Source organism: Candida pseudojiufengensis, assembly GCF_024610245.1.
Source record: "Candida pseudojiufengensis strain CBS 10847 chromosome Unknown scaffold14, whole genome shotgun sequence".
Lineage (NCBI taxonomy): Eukaryota > Fungi > Ascomycota > Pichiomycetes > Serinales > Debaryomycetaceae > Lodderomyces > Lodderomyces pseudojiufengensis.
In genome coordinates, this window is record NW_026261536.1 from 219,460 (window position 1) to 241,520 (window position 22,061).

At 28.2% G+C, this 22,061-nt stretch overlaps 9 protein-coding genes across 9 annotated transcripts; 6 read left to right on the forward strand and 3 right to left on the reverse strand. All coding sequences in view use genetic code 12, as the record gives it.

Annotated features, from left to right (window-relative positions):
• Nucleotides 1–56: 56 nt before the first annotated feature.
• DBP7 (putative ATP-dependent RNA helicase) lies at nt 57–2,378 on the forward strand (the record flags this gene model as incomplete). The annotated part of the gene is made up of 1 exon (XM_051759289.1): nt 57–2,378. The coding sequence occupies one exon, from the start codon at nt 57–59 to the stop codon at nt 2,376–2,378; it is 2,322 nt and encodes a 773-aa protein (XP_051612951.1).
• Nucleotides 2,379–2,430: 52 nt separating this feature from the next.
• On the reverse strand, nt 2,431–3,378 carry KGF55_004392 (DNA-directed RNA polymerase III subunit; the record flags this gene model as incomplete). Its single annotated transcript, XM_051759290.1, has 1 exon — nt 2,431–3,378. One exon carries the CDS (start codon nt 3,376–3,378, stop codon nt 2,431–2,433), a length of 948 nt encoding a protein of 315 aa, XP_051612952.1.
• Nucleotides 3,379–3,507: 129 nt separating this feature from the next.
• Nucleotides 3,508–4,497, forward strand: GCN3 (translation initiation factor eIF2B subunit alpha; the record flags this gene model as incomplete). The annotated part of the gene is made up of 1 exon (XM_051759291.1): nt 3,508–4,497. The coding sequence occupies one exon, from the start codon at nt 3,508–3,510 to the stop codon at nt 4,495–4,497; it is 990 nt and encodes a 329-aa protein (XP_051612953.1).
• A 348-nt stretch (nt 4,498–4,845) lies between these two features.
• KGF55_004394 (uncharacterized protein) lies at nt 4,846–5,124 on the forward strand (the record flags this gene model as incomplete). The annotated part of the gene is made up of 1 exon (XM_051759292.1): nt 4,846–5,124. One exon carries the CDS (start codon nt 4,846–4,848, stop codon nt 5,122–5,124), a length of 279 nt encoding a protein of 92 aa, XP_051612954.1.
• A 144-nt stretch (nt 5,125–5,268) lies between these two features.
• Nucleotides 5,269–6,264, reverse strand: KGF55_004395 (uncharacterized protein; the record flags this gene model as incomplete). The annotated part of the gene is made up of 1 exon (XM_051759293.1): nt 5,269–6,264. The coding sequence occupies one exon, from the start codon at nt 6,262–6,264 to the stop codon at nt 5,269–5,271; it is 996 nt and encodes a 331-aa protein (XP_051612955.1).
• Nucleotides 6,265–6,945: 681 nt separating this feature from the next.
• On the forward strand, nt 6,946–7,506 carry KGF55_004396 (uncharacterized protein; the record flags this gene model as incomplete). The annotated part of the gene is made up of 1 exon (XM_051759294.1): nt 6,946–7,506. One exon carries the CDS (start codon nt 6,946–6,948, stop codon nt 7,504–7,506), a length of 561 nt encoding a protein of 186 aa, XP_051612956.1.
• Nucleotides 7,507–8,790: 1,284 nt separating this feature from the next.
• On the forward strand, nt 8,791–9,632 carry KGF55_004397 (uncharacterized protein; the record flags this gene model as incomplete). Its single annotated transcript, XM_051759297.1, has 2 exons — nt 8,791–8,908; nt 9,031–9,632. The coding sequence occupies 2 exons, from the start codon at nt 8,791–8,793 to the stop codon at nt 9,630–9,632; spliced, it is 720 nt and encodes a 239-aa protein (XP_051612957.1).
• Nucleotides 9,633–13,845: 4,213 nt separating this feature from the next.
• Nucleotides 13,846–18,166, forward strand: KGF55_004398 (uncharacterized protein; the record flags this gene model as incomplete). The annotated part of the gene is made up of 2 exons (XM_051759298.1): nt 13,846–13,869; nt 14,036–18,166. 2 exons carry the CDS (start codon nt 13,846–13,848, stop codon nt 18,164–18,166), a joined length of 4,155 nt encoding a protein of 1,384 aa, XP_051612958.1.
• A 118-nt stretch (nt 18,167–18,284) lies between these two features.
• Nucleotides 18,285–21,956, reverse strand: KGF55_004399 (mRNA-binding protein; the record flags this gene model as incomplete). Its single annotated transcript, XM_051759299.1, has 1 exon — nt 18,285–21,956. The coding sequence occupies one exon, from the start codon at nt 21,954–21,956 to the stop codon at nt 18,285–18,287; it is 3,672 nt and encodes a 1,223-aa protein (XP_051612959.1).
• Nucleotides 21,957–22,061: the final 105 nt, after the last annotated feature.

A 22,061-nucleotide genomic window follows, 5' to 3' on the forward strand; every position in this document is an offset into this window, starting at 1 on the left:
ATTATATCTTACATCGAACCAATTCAATTTTCAACAACTACTATACATAATCAAAGATGAGCGATGATGATGGCTTGATGCTAAATTTTGCTATACCCGACACTACATCCACAACTACACAACAAAAAAATGTTAAAGTACGAGGAGGAAGATGGAAAGATAGAAGAACTCTACAATTAAAATTAGAAGGAAGACCAAAAGAGAAAAAAATGAAAGGGTCAAATAGTATACCGATAGATTTAAATAGGAAAAGAAGAATAGAGGAGTATTCTTCGAGGAAAGTATCAAAACCTTCAACTAATCAATCAAATACAAATGAATCGAAGAGTGAATTCAAGAGAGCTAAATTTAATGAAACTAAAGGTGAACATGGAGGTAAAAATGATTCTTATGTTTCATCATTATTTACAAATAATTCAGAATCAACTCAACCACAACCTGAAAAAGACTCATCGTCAAAAGAAGAAGAAGAAATTAAAACTTATTTACCATCAAATGCACCTATAAAGGATGCAACAACTTTTAATGGATTAGGAATAAATGAAAAATTAACAAATCATTTAATAAATCATCAAAGATTTAAATATCCAACAAAGATTCAAAAATTAGTAATCCCCAATTTATTAACTACTCAAAGAGATATATTTGTAAAAGCTCAAACTGGATCTGGTAAGACAATGGCTTTTATATTACCTATTTTCCATAAATTAATGATGGAAAATAAATTTAAAATTGGAAGAGATTCAGGAGTTTTTGCAATAATATTAACACCAACAAGAGAATTAGCTAATCAAATATATTCAGTATTAGAAAATTTAAATAGATGTTATCCCTTTTTAGTACCTGGTATAGTTATAGGTGGAGAAAAGAAAAAAAGTGAAAAAGCAAGATTAAGAAAAGGTGTTAATATATTAGTTGCAACTCCTGGTAGATTAGCTGATCATTTAGAAAATACCAAAACTTTAGATGTAAGTCAATTAAGATATCTTGTGCTTGATGAAGGTGATAAATTAGTTGAATTAGGTTTTGAAGAAACTATTTCAAAAATTACAAAAATTATTGATAATAATTCTAAAATTAATGAAACTATCGATAAATGGCAAGGATTACCTACAAAAAGAATAAATATATTATGTTCTGCTACTTTACAAAATAATGTTAAACAATTGGGGAATATAATTTTAAATAATCCAGAAATGATATCTGTTGATAGAGAAGTTGAAGGTACAATATTATTTGATGATGATCCAACAGGGGAAATAAGTAATAATAATAATGAACATGAATCTTTTGCACCAGATCAATTAATTCAAAATATTTTAATTGTACCTCCAAAATTAAGATTAGTTACATTAGATGCAGAATTAGTAAATATTTCAAACAAGATAGACAAAAACCAAGATACTTCAAGAACAATTGTATTTTTTTCATGTTCAGATTCTGTAAACTATCATTTTGATATATTTACAAGAAATGGTAAAAAATTTAAAAAAATTAAAGATGAAGAAACAGGTGAAACCAAGACTATTTTAGTATCCCCTGAAGATAGTATAAATGAAGAAAATGATGAAAATGATGCTGAATTAACTTCCCCCATAATAAATAAAAATACAATAATTTATAAATTACATGGATCATTAACTCAACAAACTAGAACAACAATTTTACAACAATTTATAAAAGATGATTCGAAATTCTCCAACAAGATTTTATTCTGTACAGATGTTGCATCAAGAGGATTAGATTTACCAAATATTTCAAATGTTATAGAATATGATCCACCTTTTACAATTGATGATCATTTACATAGAATTGGTAGATCAGCAAGAGTTGGTGAAAAGGGGATAGCAACTTTATTTTTATTACCTGGTTTAGAAGAAGGTTATATTGAATCAAAATTAAAAATTGTACATCCAAGAAAAGAAAATCTTCGAATAATTAAATATGAAAATATATTATCATCTGCATTCAGTGAAAAAGATTCAACAACCAAAAATAAATATGATAAATTAGGAAATTGGGATATTCATGCAACAACATGGCATTTAGAAGTTGAAAGATGGGTTTTAGAAAATTCTCAAGCATTATCAAAAGCAAGTCAAGCTTTCATTTCTCATATAAGAGCTTATGCTACTCATTTATCACAAGAAAGAAATTTTTTTAATGTTAAAAATTTACATTTAGGTCATTTAGCTAAAAGTTTTGGATTAAGAGAAACTCCAAAATCGTTAGGTAAAAAATCAAATAAAAATAATGAAAAATTTAATAATGAAATTGAAAATGGCAGAGCAAATAAATTTAAAAAAGAAGATCCAAGAAAGAAAATGTTGAGGATGGCTAAATTAGCTGTTAATTCTACAAATGAATATAATTACTAATGAATAGAACTTATTTATGAATATAATTATAATGCAAACATTTTGATTCTTCTTATTTATACAAATGATCAATGTAATCATCATAATTACTTTGATTCTCTAATATTATACCATCAGCACCATTAATTAATTGATTTTGAAACTCTCTAGTATCGTTATCATCCCCCAAATTCAGTTTAAAATTTAAAATTTTCCATTCTTCTTCATCAAATTTTTTTATTGATTTTAATGAATCTCCCAAAGAATGATTAAAACCATCTTGATTATTTGTTGAATGTTTTGCAGCAGTTTGTAATATTTGAATACTTGGTTTTTCAACATCTTCTTGGGTAGTGCTATTTAATTTTCTTTGATTTTGTAAATTTTCTTTATCTAAATCATCTATATATTTAAATGTAGAACGTAATTGAACACTTGAATCTAATGGAATTAATACAATTTTACGATTTTCTTTATTTTCTTTGTTGTTTATAATTTTTCCAATATAATTTCCACCACCAAATTGATCCATTACTCCTGAAATATTTTGTAAATTTATATTTTCTCCCCATTCTTCTAATTTTGATTTATTAAAAAATTTATTGACATCTAATGGTAATTTTAATTCTAAATATTTTGAATTTGGTTTTATTGATGATATTACTGTTTGATTTCTTAGAGATCTTGTTTTGGGTCTACCTGGATATTGAAGTAGATGTAATGATTTATTTTGTTCTTTGGGTACTTGATTTATGATTAATGGGATTGATTCTATTATTGGATCGTCGTCTTCTTCTTCTGATTCATCTTCTTGTTGTTGTTCTTGTTCTCGTGGTATTGTTGGAGGTAGTTGATATTCATCATCATCATTAGGTAGATTTAATGAATTTTTATTTATTCTATCATCAAATGACATTTCTTCATCATCACTTAATTCTTCTTCTTTTATTGTTGTAGTTGAAGGTTTATACCCTCGTTTATAATCCATATCTTCATCTTCATCTACAAATAATTGACTCATTTGTGTATGATATGTTGTGAGTTGTAATTAGTACTAAATTGATGCAAAAAAAGTAAATTAATAAGTGATGATATTTTGCATCAAAAAAATTATACATAGATCTTACTCATTAACTACAAACAACCAACAATGAGTTCAGATACATTTGATATAACTTCTACTTATTTAAAATTTCTAAAAGATGATAAAGATTTAACAATGCCAATAGCAGCAATTGAATCATTAGTAACAATGTTAAGATTAAACAAACCATCAACATCATCAGAGCTTATAAATTTAGTTTCAAAAAATATAGAAATATTAAAAAATTCAATCCCTAATAATATATCGTTATCAGCTGGATGTGATTTATTTATGAGATTTATAATAAGAAATACAAATATTTATCATGATTGGGAAATTTTTTCCAAAAATCTTATTGAAAATGGTGAATTATTTGTAAAAAGAGCTAAAATTTCAAGAATTAAATCTGCAGAATTTGGAGTATCATTTATAAAAGATGATGATATTATATTAGTTCATAGTTATTCAAGAGTTGTTTTAACTTTACTTTTGAAATCAAAATTAGAGAAACTTACAAGATTTAAAGTTATAATTACTGAATCAAGACCTACGGGAAATGGGTACATAATGGCTAAAAAATTAAAAGATGCAGGAATTTCATGTGAAGTAATAGTTGATAATGCAGTGGGGTATGTATTACATAAAGTTGATAAAATATTAGTTGGAGCAGAAGGTGTAGCAGAAAGTGGTGGTATAATAAATCATATAGGAACTTATCAAATTGGTTGTTTAGCTAAAATTAATAATAAACCATTTTATGTTATTACTGAATCTCATAAATTTGTTAGATTATTTCCATTAGCTCCAAATGATTTACCAAATATGAATAATTTTATACATCAAAATTTAATAAATAATAATAATGATGAACAAAAAATAATTGAAAGTGCCAATAATAGTAATGATTGTGAGAATGAAAAAGATAATCAATTACTAGATAATCATTTTGTTGATTTTACACCTCATGAATATATTACTGCTTTAATTACTGATTTAGGAGTATTAACTCCTTCTGCTGTTAGTGAAGAATTAATTAAAATATGGTATGATATGTAAATATGTAAATAAGCAAATAATTCATAGACGATTAATGATGATGATATAAAAGGACCGAAATACTTCAAACTTATTGCATGTTATTCTCTTGTAATTGGTATGGTTTAAAATAGTTGCAAAATATTTTGTATGTATTTACACGACCTGACTATATATTGTTAGAGAAAAAAAAGTAGGACCAGTTATATTACAATCAATTTAAAATTGGTAATAATCAAACATCAATAACCATACTTATATAACCAAATATCAACCACCATTACATTCCGTAACATATCACGCATATAAGAAGCATCTCATATCCAGTAAATATCACACATAACATAGCATAACTCAACAGAATTAAAAATGTCAAAATTTATTATACCAACAACATTAAAAGAATTAAGATTTCATTTATCACAAACTGGTTCAACATCAAAACCATTACAAAATTTTTTAATAAAAAATTATTCAAATTTAAAAACACAAACAAAATTTGAATTACCCATTTTGATTAGAGAAAGTTATGGAATATCACCAAGTTTAACTGCTAGATTTGAAAAGGGGGAAGAAATTAAAAAGAATTTAGATGGATTAAATGAAAATGAAGTTGAAAATGTATTTAATGAAGTATTGAAAAGGTAAGAATAATATTTGGAGAGTGAGGAAATTGAAGGAGGAGAGGAGAATCGAGTTATAGAATTAAAAAACGATATTTTTAATGGATGTTTTGTATATTAGTAATAATAAATAATTTATACAGAATCAAAAATAATGTAACTTAAAGGATTACAATTTTGGTGAATCACCTACTTGATATATACCCCAACCTAAACTTGCAAATTCATCATTATATAATTCATTAATTTTTGTTTTAGAATTTGATGCAATACCACTTGCAACAATAATTGGTAAAAAATGTTCTAAAGTTGGATGAGCTTGTTTTAAAATTGGTAAATTTTTTAATTCATTAAATTTTTTTAATTTTAAATCTTCTTCTTTTGAATCTTCTTTATCAGTAACAATTTCTGTTTCTACTATATTTTTTAATAATTTATTGAAAGGTTTAACATATGGCATAACTTGTGATGATTGTCTCATTGCAACCCCCAAGTCTCTTAAATTATGTACTGACATACCTGAACAAATAACCATACCTTTTAAATATCTTTTTTCATTAGTATCATAAATTTCATTTGTTCTAAAAAAATTTAAAATTTCACCTAATTTAAAATTTGAATTAAAATCTTTATCATTAAAAGTTAAACTGACTTGAATAATTGAAGTATTTGGTAAATCCAAATCCTTGGTGGTGGGTGGTTGTGGTTTAGTTTGTGTAGTATAATCACTAAATGCAACTTTAAATGGAACCCATACACCATGATCAATACCTCTATTAGTTAAAGTGGAATTAAATCCATTTTCAATTAATTTATTTTTAATTTCATTTGCAATAAATTTATTATTTTTTGTATGAAATTCTTCTTTATACATATAATTGGGGAATCCATAAAAATCATAAATTAATTCATTTTCTTTATCATCATTTGATGTTGTTGCAATTTCTATAAGATTTGGTTTTGAACTTTGCCAATGTGCTGATACTACTATAATATAATCTGGCTTCCATTGTTGTTTTATTTTAGTTCCTAATTTCTTGATTGTTTTCCATGCTCCTTTATTACCAAATGAATCATTTTCATACATAAATGTTGGTCCTCCATGACTGAAAAAAAATGTAGGTAATGGATTTGTTGTTTTTATATATTTTGCAACTGATGACATTGTGTTTGTTGTTGTTGAGTTGTTGTTATCTGTATCTGTTATAATTGAATCTTTTTGAATTGTATTAGTTTTAACAATAAAGTAATAATAAATAATTGATAATATAATTGGTATAAATGTAAAATATAATTTCATTTAAGAATAAAAGATCTCAAATAGAATGTTTTCAATTCTTCTAGTTTTTTCAAATGATATTTATATCAATCTGTTTGAAATCAGATAATTAGATTAATCTTAGTAAAGGTATGTAATGTAGTTTCTCATATTATAAATATTTTTACAAATTCATATTTGGTATGTTTCTAATGATTATAATAGAATAAATAAAATTAATAATCTTAGTAATTGTTGAATTATATGATAAGTAAGTTGGTTATATGCAGGAAGTTGGTGCGAAGTAGGCAGATTTATGGTGGAAAAATTTTCATGGTGGAAAGGTAGAAGGTGCTAGGTGAAGAAGATAACAGGTTAAAGGTGGACAAGCTGTGCTACAGGTTTTTTGACATATATACTATCGTAACATAACTAAACTAAACTAATAATAAACAATAACCCAATAGCGGTAGTGTATTTGTTAACAGATTAGAAGTCAAAAGCGATAACCATTTCGCTATAAAAAACAACCAAAACAAAGAATTTACTATAAGAAAGATGCTGTCAGAGAAAGAATAACACCGTAAGATGGTCAGAGAAGAAGCAAAGGATACTTTAGGGGAAGCTGCATTATCTGCTATTAAAAAACTACACAACCTAGACCCACATTCATATGAGAATGTGATGCATTATGAAACGGTGCTTGACACCATTTCCAGAATTGTGTCCAAAGAATTAATGGATCTTTTGGCAGATAAAAGATTCATGGATGGTGAAATATTTGAATTCACTAAGTTTCCATGTTTCTATCAAAAACAAGAAGACCAACGGCTATTTGCCAAAACTATAGAATCAAAATTAAATTTTGAATTTCATCAAAAGGTTAGACCTGAAGATATAAATTGCGATGATGTTAAAGTTGGTCATATAATTAATTTCATTAAAGAATATGATAGTCCAGACATTGTTAGTGTCCTTGACAGAAGATTTAAATTTGTGGCTGAATGTTTGGTAAACGACGTACCTAATGATTCTTTCTTGGGTTACGCAAATAGATCAAGAGGATTGATGGAATCAAGAAAAAACTCAATACAGAAATTTGTGACAGACTTGCCTGATTCAGCATTTCATGTTTTAAATTATACATAAAATTATAAGGTAATGGGGCTAGACGGTATTGCATTAAAGATTTATTACCCTTATTATCAAAAATACAAAAAAGATAATAAGATCAAATTACCAACAGCTCAAGAAGTATTAGATGCAATTAAATTAGACCCTGATTATATGAGGGTTCAAGCCGAGAATGGTACAAGAAAATATTAGAATAAAGCTGTTTATTGATTAAAAATAAAATAAAAATTGTTGATGGGTTAAATGAAAAAGGTAAAACAAAGCTGTTTATTGATTTAAAATAAGATAAAACTACTGATTGGTTAAATGAAAAAGGTAAAATAAAGCTGTTTATTGATTTAAGATAAAATGAAACAAAGCTGTTTTGACTGGTTCAATGAAAAAGATAAGATAAAAATGCTGATTGCTTTAAAAATGATAAATTAAAGATGTTGATTGGTTTGGTAAGAAAGAGCGAAAGGAAATTTTAGTGTTTTTTTTTTTTTTTTTTTTTTTTTTCAGGTATTAACAGGTCAACAGTGGCGGATGTATCACCATTTGATTTTGTTGATGATGAATATGATGATTTTACAACATCAACCCTGGGGCTGTCATCAGTATATTATAGGTTAGGGATTAACATTGATGTTTCTTGCTTGTGCTACACAGAAATCACTTTTGGAGGGGAGAGTATTGGATATTTTAGATGAAAATGTGAGGATGGTAAAAGTCACTATGAAAGTGCTAGTTTTTTATTTAATGCTGAAGGATCTGGTGAGATTGAAAAACTAAAATTATCCAATGATATCAAAGATGATTCCTTGTGAGTTGTTGGTGGAAATGCTAGAATAATGTAACATAATTACTAATTACTGGACCTGAAGTAGATGTTCCAAGACATCTTAAGCTGAATTTTAGAAGTTTTTATTCAATTAATGAAGAGCTAGCTGCACACTATGGAAATGACACATGGTGAATTTCTGAGTTACCGAAAGTTTTTCAAACCTATTACTTTCAGATGTTTACTTTGGTATAAAGGATGAATCAAGACACAAGTTTGAGTGTGTTTTAGAAAACTGCACAATCATGATATCGGACCATGGAAGGAATGCATGACTTCTGTCTCATGATGCCCAATAAATAAATGAGAGCCGCTTAAATTCGAGTTGAAAATCTGCTGCACCAACTCTACCTACAAGTTTTTCTTTCTATTTTCTTTGGGACAGAGATCCTCAATTAATGTAATAAAGTTAATGCTGTTGGATTAATCATTGTATCACAATTCGGGGAAGTCGAAGTGGAATTGAGAAACAATGAATAATGTATATGTTGTTTCGGTTATTGATGTTTCTGGTGAAGAAACTTGTTGCTGAGGACGCTAATGCTAAAGATGTTGTTGCTGCAGATACTGTTGATTATTTTGCTGCTGCTATTGCCGGTGCTGTTGTTGCTAAAGATGCTAATGCTAAAGATGCTAATGCTAAAGATGCTAATGCTAAAGATGCTGTTGCTAAAGATGCTGTTGCTAAAGATGCTGTTGTTATAGATGTTGTCGCTAAGATGTTGTTGCTAAAGATGCTAATGGTTATGGTGATGCTGCTGGTGCTAATGGTGATGGTGATGCTGCTGGTGCTAATGGTGATGGTGATGCTGCTGGTGCTAATGGTTATGGTGATGCTATTGCTATTGCTATTGCTATTGCTGTTGGTGATGCTACTGCTATCGCTGCTGCTACTAATGCTGCTAATGCTGCTAATGCTGTTGCTGTTGCCATTGCTGCTGCTGTTGCTGCTGCTGCTGCTAATGCTATTGTTGTTGATGCTGTCGCTGTTGATGCTATTACTGCTGCTAATGCTATTGCTATTGCTGCTATTGCTGATGCTATTACTGCTGATGCTATTGCTATTGCTGCTGATGCTATTGCTGCTATTGCTGCTGCTATTGCTGCTGATATTGCTGTTGCTGCTATCGCTGATGCTATTGCTGCTGATGCTATTGCTGCTACTGCTACTGCTACTACTGCTACTGCTACTGCTACTGCTACTGCTACTGCTACTGCTACTGCTACTGCTACTGCTACTAATAAGGCCACTATTGTTATTGTTGCAAGGCTGCAAATGCGGCTAATATTTCTTTCGATGTTACAACGAATATTGAAGTAATTGCTATATTTTAGCAAGAACATACTTGGTGTTCTCAAAACCAAAAGTAATAAACTGGAAAAATAAAAAGAATTTGTTCCTTGTAAAAGATGCTGAGCCGAAAAATGAGATGTAATGCCACATTCCTATAAGTCTTAAATAAAACAGTTGAAATAGACCTAAACTCGGAGAAAACTGATGCTTAAATTACTAAAAGTTTGAAAAATATGATGCATAAGGGGAGTGAAAATAACGAGTAACATCATCGATGCGTTTAAGAAGGTGAGAGTTTTATTGTCTCTGCAAGAGTTAATGATGAAGAAAATCTACGTAAGTGTTCAAGTTTATGTGAAATCAAAATCGGGGAAGAGCTGTTTCTATTGAAAATTCCTTATTGAAAAGACATTATTATTGTTGTCTATGTGCATGTTTTGCTAACGATGGTTCAGATTTAAGAAGAATTTAATATAAAGACCATATTTGCGACGTTTTTTTTTGCTTCAAATGTTCGGGGAAGATCCATCTTTGGTTTTGTTTGCGTACTGGTGGAGTCAAAGTTATCGGTCCATGTAATCCATGAGGAAAACATAAAATATAACATCAAGTGCATATTATTAACTTTAAAATTTGGTATGTTGTAAAATGAATTAAAAATATTATAACATTGATCAAAGTCTTAGGTAGACAAGGCACCAAACTAAATACTGCGGTTATGAAAGTTCGAAAAATTAAAGTTCAGAAGCTATGCCAATGGAGTGGTTTAATTTGAAATAGATACATATTATGAGATAAAGTTGTGAACCTAAATTCTTAAAATAGAAAATTTGACAAATGAAAAGGTCTTTTGACAAAACCGCTAGGTCTTAAATGAGTTACGCACTTGAACAAGAAAAATTAGATGACATTTGTATCATAAAATATCAAAATAGGAATTCTGTTGAAACAAATCAACATAATTCGGGGAAGTGTTGAATTATATGATAAGTAAGTTGGTTATATGCAGGAAGTTGGTGCGAAGTAGGCAGATTTATGGTGGAAAAATTTTCATGGTGGAAAGGTAGAAGGTGCTAGGTGAAGAAGATAACAGGTTAAAGGTGGACAAGCTGTGCTACAGGTTTTTTGACATATATACTATCGTAACATAACTAAACTAAACTAATAATAAACAATAACCCAATAGCGGTAGTGTATTTGTTAACAGTAATTAAGGTTTAGTGTCACTATGATGTTTAATTTATAACCGAAGATTCAATGTCATTTTTTGCATAGAATTGACATAAGTCGTAAGATAATGTTTCAGGACAATGTTTCAAATAAAAGTAATATACAAACTAAGCATGCGTAAGATAATTAATCAATGTAAACGTTTTTTTTTTGGGGCTCTAGGATATTTATTCAAAAAGCAAGGTCAAATCTGAATTATTCATACTGCAAAAAATAAGAAATACTCACTTATGGCTGAATTTAGGTCAAACTAAAATCTGTTAATATATAGCATATTTTGCTGCAAAATTCGAAATAATTTAAAACACATAGCTGAGTTTTGAAAAATATTTCGAAGGCTCTACTCTTTTCATCGATTATGCTTGTTTAGTAAGCCAATAATCTCGCCCGTTGAACAGTATGGAAATAAGTTGAAGTTATAGAGGAAATATTCAAAAATAATTTGTATAATTTGTAATCTTTCTAACTTGGGGGTTTAATTAAATGTAGCATCTAAAATCCGCTTTTTATTGATTACTATTAGTTGAAATAGAGATTTGGTGAAATTAATATCAAAATTAGTCTCCGATTGGGAAAGTTGATTATTAATCAGACGAACTAGGTTTAATCAAGCCATATCATTAGTTTCGGTGTTGCAAATTCTTGGTCCTAATAAAATTGCCACAATATTTTAATATTCCCGTATTGTACCTCAAATATCTTGACAGAATTCTAGACATAAGTTTCCAACTTGTACAAATAACGAAAAATTTGTTTGTATTTGTCTGTTTATTGATAGTCTAATCCTATATCTTAACTCCTATGACAGACCAATTGCAGAAGAAGAAAAAGTAAAACTAGGAAAACATTGGAAAGCTGACTTGGCAAAACCAGACGATGAAAAACACATCTGTACTTGAAAAACCATTAGTAAAGTCATCACAAGCCTTATTTTCCAAGAAATCCTAAAGATTTGATTCAATTGATTATTGAATTTCTTTCGTCCAATTTTGCATATAAAATACAATCCAAAGAACAAAATCGGCAGTAACCAAATTTGATAATCCAGCCAAATTCTTCTAAAGTTGATATCATAAATCATAAAGGTTAATTGAGGTCGATTTAATTACATATAACATTTAAAAAATGAAATTTGAACACCCATCATTTGAGATGAAGGATGTTCAAACTTCATTTTAAATTTTAGAATTCTTCTCTAGTTATATATTGTTGATCTTTCAAGGTGTAGCTACTAGTTTTTGGTATTTACTTTTAGCCGTTAAAAGGCATCCAAATATTTTGCCCGATCTCATTACTTATGAGAAACATTTTTAGATATCATCTTTGTGGATATTCTTTTCAATAGTGGATATTCTTTTCAAAAAAACCCGTGATTGATTTGATGTGATTCATGGCCATTTCCAATTATTTGGTTTGGTTCGGTACATTACCTCTTATATATATTATGATATTTCTAGTTATTCGTCATCTCAAAGAACCTCTAAAACCTTCCTATTTGATTATGAGGAAATCAATCTCGCCAAGATTGACTGAAATCGAGAATAATAAGTTACTGCATGAATTAATCCTAAGATCTTTTTTGTCAGGAAAAATTGAACGAAAACTTAATAATAAATCAGATTGAACTTAATTAAAAACTTGTAATGACTTTAACTTCCACTAGACATACTTCCTTTCTATTCTTCTGATTATCTATTGAGTTTATGATGCAAACTAAAATTTTCTATCAAAATTCATTATGAAAATCCTTCTTGTCGTATTGATAAGTAGACGAAGATAATCAATTGCTTTAATGTAAATTTCCGACTATTCTCTCCATATAATTAGATTGGCATTCGGAAGGAATACAACATGCTTATTAGAAGTTTAATTTTGACAGAACACCAAAGATTTAATTGGATTTTAAATCAAAAATTAATTGATTGCTTGATAATAAACCCGCCAATATATAAGATTTTTCTCAATACATTTTTTTTTCAATTCGGTTACTTAAATAATAGAAAATAAAAAAATAATTTAATTAAGGGGGCTTTGGAATAAAATAATAATAATTTATAGTATCATCAATATAATAGCAATATGTATGACCAAAATTAAAAGTATACTTTTATTTTATATATTGATCCATTATGAAAATGATTGAATAGTACTATTACCTCAGATAATTTTTGACACAATTGATACATTACGCTCTTCTGATTTGTGAAATTCGATATATTTCTCATTTGTTTTGTGTTTGATAATATTGTGCGGCTTTTTTTCTTTCTTTCTTTCTCGTAAAATTCGAGAATTTGCATAATACAATGCTACCAAAATATATATACATATTCTCACCTTATAATGCACTATGATAGCAATTTTAAATTTCTATAACAAAAATATACCAATAAATATGAATAATAACATGAAGTAGTTTGATTCATATTTACATAGTTTAATTGGTTTAAAAAAGGATACATGAGCTTGATTGTTTCAGTATGTGTTTTACCAAGAGAATCACTTTTGATAGAATTTTATAGTGAACATAGAAGGTAATAGTTATTAAAGTATAAACAAATTGTAAAAAAACGGTTATGTCATTCCTATTTTAATTTCTTACAATATAATAACAATAAGACAATAAGTTTGATCATTCACTCATGAACAAATACTCTCTTATATTTTAGGGTTGCCTAATGTGTGTTATTTTCATAGTATTTAGCTAATACAAAACTAAAACAAACAAACTAAAATACGCAAACATGAAATTTCAGTTTCCGGATGATGATGATATAAAAGTAAAAGTTACACAAAACTACTTAATTACATAAATAATATTTTAAGTAATTCAATTTCTCTATTAAATATTTTTTTAATTTTTTACAACCACATTTCAGTTTAAGCAACCACCAATACCAATACCAATTGAGTCACAAGAATCTAATATTGAAAGTAGTTAAGAGACCCATTGATCAATAAAGTATTATACTCAGCTACAAACTTATTTTAAAGAAGAATCTATACACTGAAAATGGTTGGATTATTTAATAAAAGAGTATGTTACTTTAAAATCTTTAATTTTAAAAAATAATGAACTTTAAGGGTTGAATTATAATTACAATTGCAAACTCAATTCGTTTCAGCAAAATCTTGAAATGAATTAATACTTGCAAAATTCTCATAAATCTACAGATCCAGCGATACTAACTAAAACTCATTAGAGAAGACCAGATTCATATCAAGGTTTTAGTAAATATACTCATGAAATAAATCAATATCATAATTCACAACAACATGCTGGCTTACCAATACAACCTCAAGCACAACAAGCACAATTGAATAGAAGTCAATCTTTAACAAGTGCAGGTCAAGCAGCTGCTGCCGCTTTAAGATTACATAGTTCACCAATTAAAAATCAAAATTCACAACAACAACAACAAAAATATAATCAAAATCGTCAAAGTAATACACAATATAATCAAACTGCTGCTCAAAGACAATATGGTAGATCAAATTCTTTAAGTAATGTTAATAGGTCAAATTCTTTAAGACAATATACTTATAATCCTCAAGCTTCTTATCAAGTTGGAAATTCAAATAATATTAATCAAGGTGTTAAAAGATTCAATAGTTTAAATTCTCATAGCAGAGGTAGTTTAACAAGATCCAGTCAATCACAACAGAGACAATTACAACAACAACAACAAGCTCAACAACAATCTCCACAAAATTATATACATGAAGATACAGAAGATGATAATTATAATATTCAAGAAGGTAATGAAAATGAAGAAGAAGAAGAATATGTTGTTACTACAACTACAACTAAAGTTGTTGATTCTCAAGGTAGAACTCAATCAATTATTACAAAAACTGTTAAAACTTTTCCAGATGGTTCAAATATTATAGAAACAGCAACAAAAAATATTTCAAGATCAAATTCAAGATCAAATTCTTTAAGTTCAGCAAATTTTAGAAATAATTCAATGACTCATCAACCAATTAATTTATCAAAAATTGATGAAGATTTACAAAATTTTGATTATGATTATCAAGTTGATGATTTAAATGATCAAAATAATAATAAATTGAAATTAAATACTGGAGAACCATCACATATACAGGCACAACCAAAAGATATCATAAAAGAAGAAGAGGAAGAAGAAGAAATTGAGCAAGGAAATGGAAATTTTGGTAATGTTCCTAAACAAGAATTGGGAGAACCATTTACTGATGATTTATCTAAACCAAGACCAATAAATACACCTGATAGAACTTCTTCTATTACAAGTCAAGGTAAACCTTTAAGATCAATATTAAAAAGACAACAATCTAATAGTATAGATGAAACACCAACTTTACAACAAAACAATCCAGTTGGTGTTGAAAATATACCTATTGCAGCTGCTCCCCAAGTAGCTTCAAATGTCGTAAATGAAGTAACTTCAAAATCATCAAAACATCCATATCAGAATTTAACACAAAGTACTCCAACTCAACCTCAACCTCAATCTCAATCTCAATCTCAACCAGTTCAACAAAAACAACAAATTTCAAATAATTCATTAAGAAGTCCAAATCAAATTCCTCAATCAACTAGATCTAGTGGTAGTTATTCAACAAAACCAATACAACCTATATCATCCCCAAAAGATAATATTCATTATAGTCATTCTCCTGGTAGTTCAATTAAATTTGATGATAAAATTGAAACCATACCTATACTTAATGATAAATCAGCTTATTCTCAGCAACAGAATTATCCTCAACAACAACATTATCCACAGCAACAACAACAACATTATCAACAATATCAACAATCTTCACCTCCTACTCAACCTCAATTTAAATCAAAATCCAAGAAACCAACACCTCCTGGTCCAATTTCTTCTTCTTCTCAACAACCAAGTGCAGAATTTTATGCTGCTGCAATGCAAGCTGCTTATAAAAAAGTTTATGGAGATCGTGATCCAAATGCAGTTTCTCAACAACCAATTTCTCCAAATTTAGCTAATTCTCAACAACCATTAACTCCTCCTCAACAACCACAACAATCACCAGAACGTAAATCAAGATTTGGATTTATACCATTAAGTCCAAGAAAAGATCCAACTCCACAAAATTATGAAGCTCCACAACAACAACAATATCCACAAGAAAGAACATCATCAATAGATTCATCAACAAGAGTTAAAATTCAACGTGATCAGACTGCTGCACCACCAACAACAATACCAACACCAATAGTAAATCAAGAAAAATCAATTCCTTCCAATTATGAATATACAAATCATCATAGAGAATTCCCCTTACATTCAATGAGAGATGAACCAAAAATATCAAATATGAGAAAAGAAAAAGCCAAGGAAGAAAATAAAATTGCAAAAGAACAAGAAAAAGAAAATAGACATTTAGCAAAAGAAAAAGCCAAGGAACAAGCTAAGGAAGATAAACGATTAGCTAAAGAAAGGGAAGCTGAAGAAAAGAGATTAGCTAAGGAAAAAGAAGCTGAAGACAAGCGATTAGCTAAAGAACAAGCAGATGAAGAGAAGCGATTAGCTAAAGAAGCTAAAAAAAGAGATAAAAAACCAATATTTGGAGGAATTTTTAATAAAAATAAAAGACAAAGTCAATCAAGTCAATCTATTTATTCTAATGAAAGTAATAATATTCCTAGTGCTATTGGAAGAAATTCTCAACAAAGTCAAAGAAAAAATGTTCAACAACCTATTGGTGAAAATAATGGTGTTGAAAATGGTGCAATACAACAGCAACAACCTGATTCTGCAATTGTTGAAACTACTGCTGTTACTACTGATCCTACAAACAATGTTGTTAATGAAACTACTGTTGTTGAAGAAGTTCCAACTAATATCAATGCAATTAATAATCCCAAAGATATAAGAAATGAAGAACCCACTCATACTGGTACTGGTACTACTCATGAACCAATACCTGAAAGTAATATTCCACCACGTCCAGATATTAGCGAACCAGTGAAAGTTGAAAGATTAGGACCTGCATTAGAAACTCAAGCTGATAATATAGTTCAAGAAATTAAAGATGAAGCTAATGAATATGGAACTGTTGATGTTGAAGGAGTTCCAATTTCAAATGAAGTCTTAAATCCTCCCGTGGTTAAAGAACCATTGAATGAACCTGAATATTTGAATCCCGCTGGTGCTGTTAATAATGAAACTAGAGAAGTTGAAGATGATGATATTCCACCACGTAAAGATTTACCAACGGAAGGAGTTGTACTTGATGATGGTGAATATTATAAAATATCAGTTCCAAGAAATCATTCATATTTAGAAGAAGAAGAAGAAATTTATAACAAATCAACTCCTAAGACTCATGAAGTGTTGCCACTGCCAAATATTAATAGAAGTCAAAGAAATTCTAAATTTATGAATGATTCATATGAGCCTAATAATAATATTGAACCCATTGTTGAATCTTCAAAATTATCTAAAGTTCCAAAACCTCAATTAAATGAAATTGATGATGAACTTGAAAATGAACCTGAGATTGAAGATCCTTCTTTTAAAAGTTATGAAAAAGTTGAAAAATTTGAAACGCCTTTAGATAATGAAAAACCAGGAGCTATTGCGGGTGAAGAAGAAGAAGAAGAAATTTATGATGTTGTTAATGAAGAAGAGTTGAAACAATTACAAAATGATCCAAATGTTAGATTGGAAGAAATTAAACCTATTAAATTTGATGATTCAACAGTTAACAATAAAACTCCTCAAGTTAATGCTGTTCCAACTTTTAAATCGAATCAACCTGAAACAAGAGAAACTGACATAAAAGAAGCGCAACATCAACATCAAGCTGTACCTACATTAGATCCAAAATCAAATCAACAAAGTTCTAAACATGAAGTTCATCCACTGGCATTTGTTAAAGACTCAAAAAATGTTTCAGATCCCAAACATGTTAATGTAGGTGATGATATAGTTGGATCTCAATTTGTGAAAAATAAATCACCTCAATCAAAACAACAACCACAAACAACTGCAAATTCACAAATTCAATCACAAGGTAACAAAAGATTAACTTATTCATCAGGATATCAAGATCAAGATTCTTTTGTTCAACCTAGTGCTGATACTTTACCAACAACTCAATCAAAATATGGAAATGAACAACAAGCATCACAACTACAAGAAGAATCAACTCCAATTCAAGAACAACAAGCCTACGAAAATGATGTAAATGGTGATACAAATGGAGTAATAGTTGAAGAGAAATCGAAAAATGGAAAATCTAAATCCAAAAAGGATAAAAAACCAAATAAATTTAAAGAAAAATTATTTAAATATTTTGTTAGTGCTTATGATAATTAAGGTGCTTTAACTTTTTTTAACATTTTTAATTTTATATTTTTAATTTTTTAATTTGTAATTTTAATAAACTAATTTTTTGATTCAGTATCTATTTAACTAAATATCTATACAGCACTCTTTAAAATTTCTTTTGTGCTTTAAATCTTTTCTTTATAGGTTTTTGAATTTTTGATCTACCTAAAACTTTTGATTTTTTTCTTTTTGGTTCTTCATCTTCCTCATCATTTGACCAATTTTCTTCATCATCTCCAGTATTCTTCTTAAATTTTAATTTATTCTTTTGTCCTCTTATTGGTGCTTGTTTAACAGCATCTAAATAAGCATCAATGCCTGATTTTGAGCTACTTAATGGATCTTCGTTAATTGAATTTTCTTTTTCATTAAATATTAATTTACCATTTTTAGTTTTAAATTCTTCTGTTTTTGATCTTAATTCAGATTTTTGATTTTTCGGTTTTGATGATGATATATGAGCTAATGCTTGACGATCTAATAAATTTAATGGTTCATCATTTGATTCTAATATAAAATTACTTGATTTTTTATTTCTATTTTGTTTGTTGTGTCTACGTGAATCTTCATCATAAATATCTACTTCTTCTTCATCATCATCTGAAATATCTGAATCATATAATGCTTCTTCATAAGCTGATACAAATTTTTTGTTAGTTGAGTTTGTATTAGAATCTTCTGCTTCTGAAGGATCTTGTAATTGTTTTCTTTTGGCTCTTAATTTACTCTTTTTAATATTCAAGACTAATTTTTTATCTTCTTCAGGTATACATTTTTCAATTTCTTCAATACCAAATTTTCTAATTAATCTTTCGATAATATGTTTAACTTTACTTTTAAAATGTCCCTTATGTTCATGAGACCATTTCATTAATTTTTTTAAAAGTTCTGATAAATTTTCTTTTATTAATTGCTCAGGTAATGATAAAATTTCCATTTTAACAAATCCAATAGCAGATTTTGCAATTTCTCTTGAATTATGAGTTAAAAATAATTCAATAGTTGAAGAAATTTCAATTAATGTTTCAACTGATAATTTATTTTTAAATTCAAATATTAAACATGATATTGCTGTTATTGTTGCTGAAATCATATGAGGATTTTGTGATGCTAAACCTGCACTTACCATTGTAAAAAATTCATTTAATGAAGCTTCAGTGGGGGCAATTGATGAATCAAATCCTGGAACTTTTGAATTTTCAATTATTCCACCTTCAATCATTTTTTCACCCATTTTAATTAAAATTTGATAAGATAATCCTCTTGATCTTTCATTTACATCTTTTGTAGCCATTATTATTTCTTGTAATATTGATGGTATAAAATATAATTCTGATGATGGTAATAATTTAATAATTAATAAAATAGCATGTAATCTTGCAGTTCTTGATGTTTGATTTGTAATTGTTGCAGTTTCAATGATTTTAGATTCAATGTTTGTGATATATTTAAGGATTGATTCTTTACCAATTTTAGATTCTGATAATTTTGAAATAATTCTATATGCTCTTTTTTGTAATAATGGATGTGATTCTAATGAAATTGTAAGTGAAAATATTGAAAAAAGTGCATTATGTGATGAATCAGGTAAATATTTTGTCATAACTACAATTAAATCCATCATAGTTACACTAGTTTCAGGAGTTGATTGATTCTTGTTTTTATTTTTATTCTTTTTGTTATTTTCATCTTCAGCTTCTTCATCTAATGCATTTTTTAACATTCCACATACTTTATCAAATGTTGATGATAATTCTTCTGGTGGTGTAATTTTCAAATAAGCTTCTATTGTTTCTAATACGAATCCTCTTGATTCGGTCATTGTGTATGTAAACACATTAAATAAAACAGTTAAAATATTAGATGATATTGAACTTAAATACTCAATTGCTTTAACAGCTTTTTCTTTCGGGTACTCTTGTTGTAATAATAAATCATCATCAAATGCTCCATCACGATAAGCAATATTAGATTCAACTAACGTTCTCCATGCATGACATATAAAAGTTCTTAGTTCTACTTTTGCAAACATTAGATCAGATAGTTTAGTTGCAAAAGTTTCATCAAATGCAGTAATTAAATCCCCTGGTAAATCACAAAATTTCGGTAATAATGACCAGATTTGATCAATTATAGTTTGAAAAATTTTATTATTCATTGATTCTTTATTATTTGATTCATTAATTTTGGTTTCAAAAAAATCAATAAATGGTAATATTTGTAATTTATAAAATTCTAATTCTGAAAATTTAACATTATCTCTAAGTATTGGTAATAACCAAGCTCTACCTGCTCCTCCTTCTTTACCAGTTAAATTTAATGGTAATATACTTAATACGGCTTGTGGACCCATTGATGATACTGATGCACCAATACAATCTTCTGCTTCTTTATTATGTGGGAAATTATCTGCTTCATTTGTTCTCCAATCTCCAACTATTTCAACTATATTTAAAAAATCTGGATTTGATCTTGATTTTAATTTTAAAATTGTCGCTGTTACAAATTGTAATATTTCACCAGTTGCATTTTGATATTTTATTGAAAATAATTCTTTTTCTATTAGTTCCGCAATAAATGTAATTGTATCATCAACTAAGTTATAAATTTCTTCAGTAATTTCATATTCTTTATTTGGTTGTAATAAAAATTTATCTGGGATTGTTTGAACAATTATTGCAATTAAACATTGTGATGCACTTGTATATATGTCTTTTGATTCTGATGCTAAAAATTGTGATACTATGGTTAATACATGACTAATCTTTTTCAAACATTCAATCGGTGACAAGGAACTAAACCCTTCTAAAGCTTTAGCTACAACACTTAACCAGGATGCAGCTAAATGAGAATCATTAATACTTGGTTTTAAATCAAAAATTGCATTTAATACTTTTGTATATTTATCAACATCAATTGAATTGGTCATTGATTTGAATAATCCTTCAAATGCTTCAAATGCAGCCCCAACTAAATATTGATCTGATGTTTTTGAAATTTCTAATAATGCATCACATAATTTTTCAATATTTTTAACTGGCCATGAATTTGATGATGTAATAATGGTGATTAATTGTAAACAATGAATAATCTTCGTATTGAAATCTTTATTTGGATTACTTTTTCTTTGCTTCTTAAATTCATTTAAAAGTGATATTAATTGAGTTAATGATGCATCAGATGCCGCTACTGCAGCTACATGAACAGGACTAGGACTTGGTGGTGGGTTTAATAGAATATTTTTAACTGCTTCTTGAGCTCTTCTCCTTACTTTTGGTCTTGGATCAAATGATAATTCAATAAATGCCATAAATGCTCTATTTGGAGAAACTGCACTTCTTTTCAACCATTGTGAATTATCTTGTGCTAATAATAAGCTTTCCATTGCTCCAATTGTTGATCTAATTAATGGTGCTTCCCCATTTAAATTCAATGGTTGTGATAATTTTAATAATATATCATTAAATTTTTGTTTTAATAATGGTTTAGGAGTAAATGGGAAAATTATATCAAGAAAATATGCTGTAGTTGTAGCTAAATCATTATCAATAATTTCATCATTTTTTATACATTGATCTAATAATGAAAGAAATGAAACAAAATATGCTACTGGTGTTTTATCATTTTTTTGTTCTTCTATATTTTCTTCAACTGCTGATAATATTATAGCTAAATGTTTTTGATTTTCAAGTTTTGAATTCATTTGAGATCGTATCTTCGATAGCCTATCTTGTAGAAGATCGCCATCATTTGGGCTATGTACAAGACTTTCTGACATCCTGTGGATTTATTGATTATTGAATGATTATAATGTTCTACATTAAATTTGAATTTTGATGCATCTTATAATAGAGATGAGATTTTCAAAAAAGTGGTCACGTGA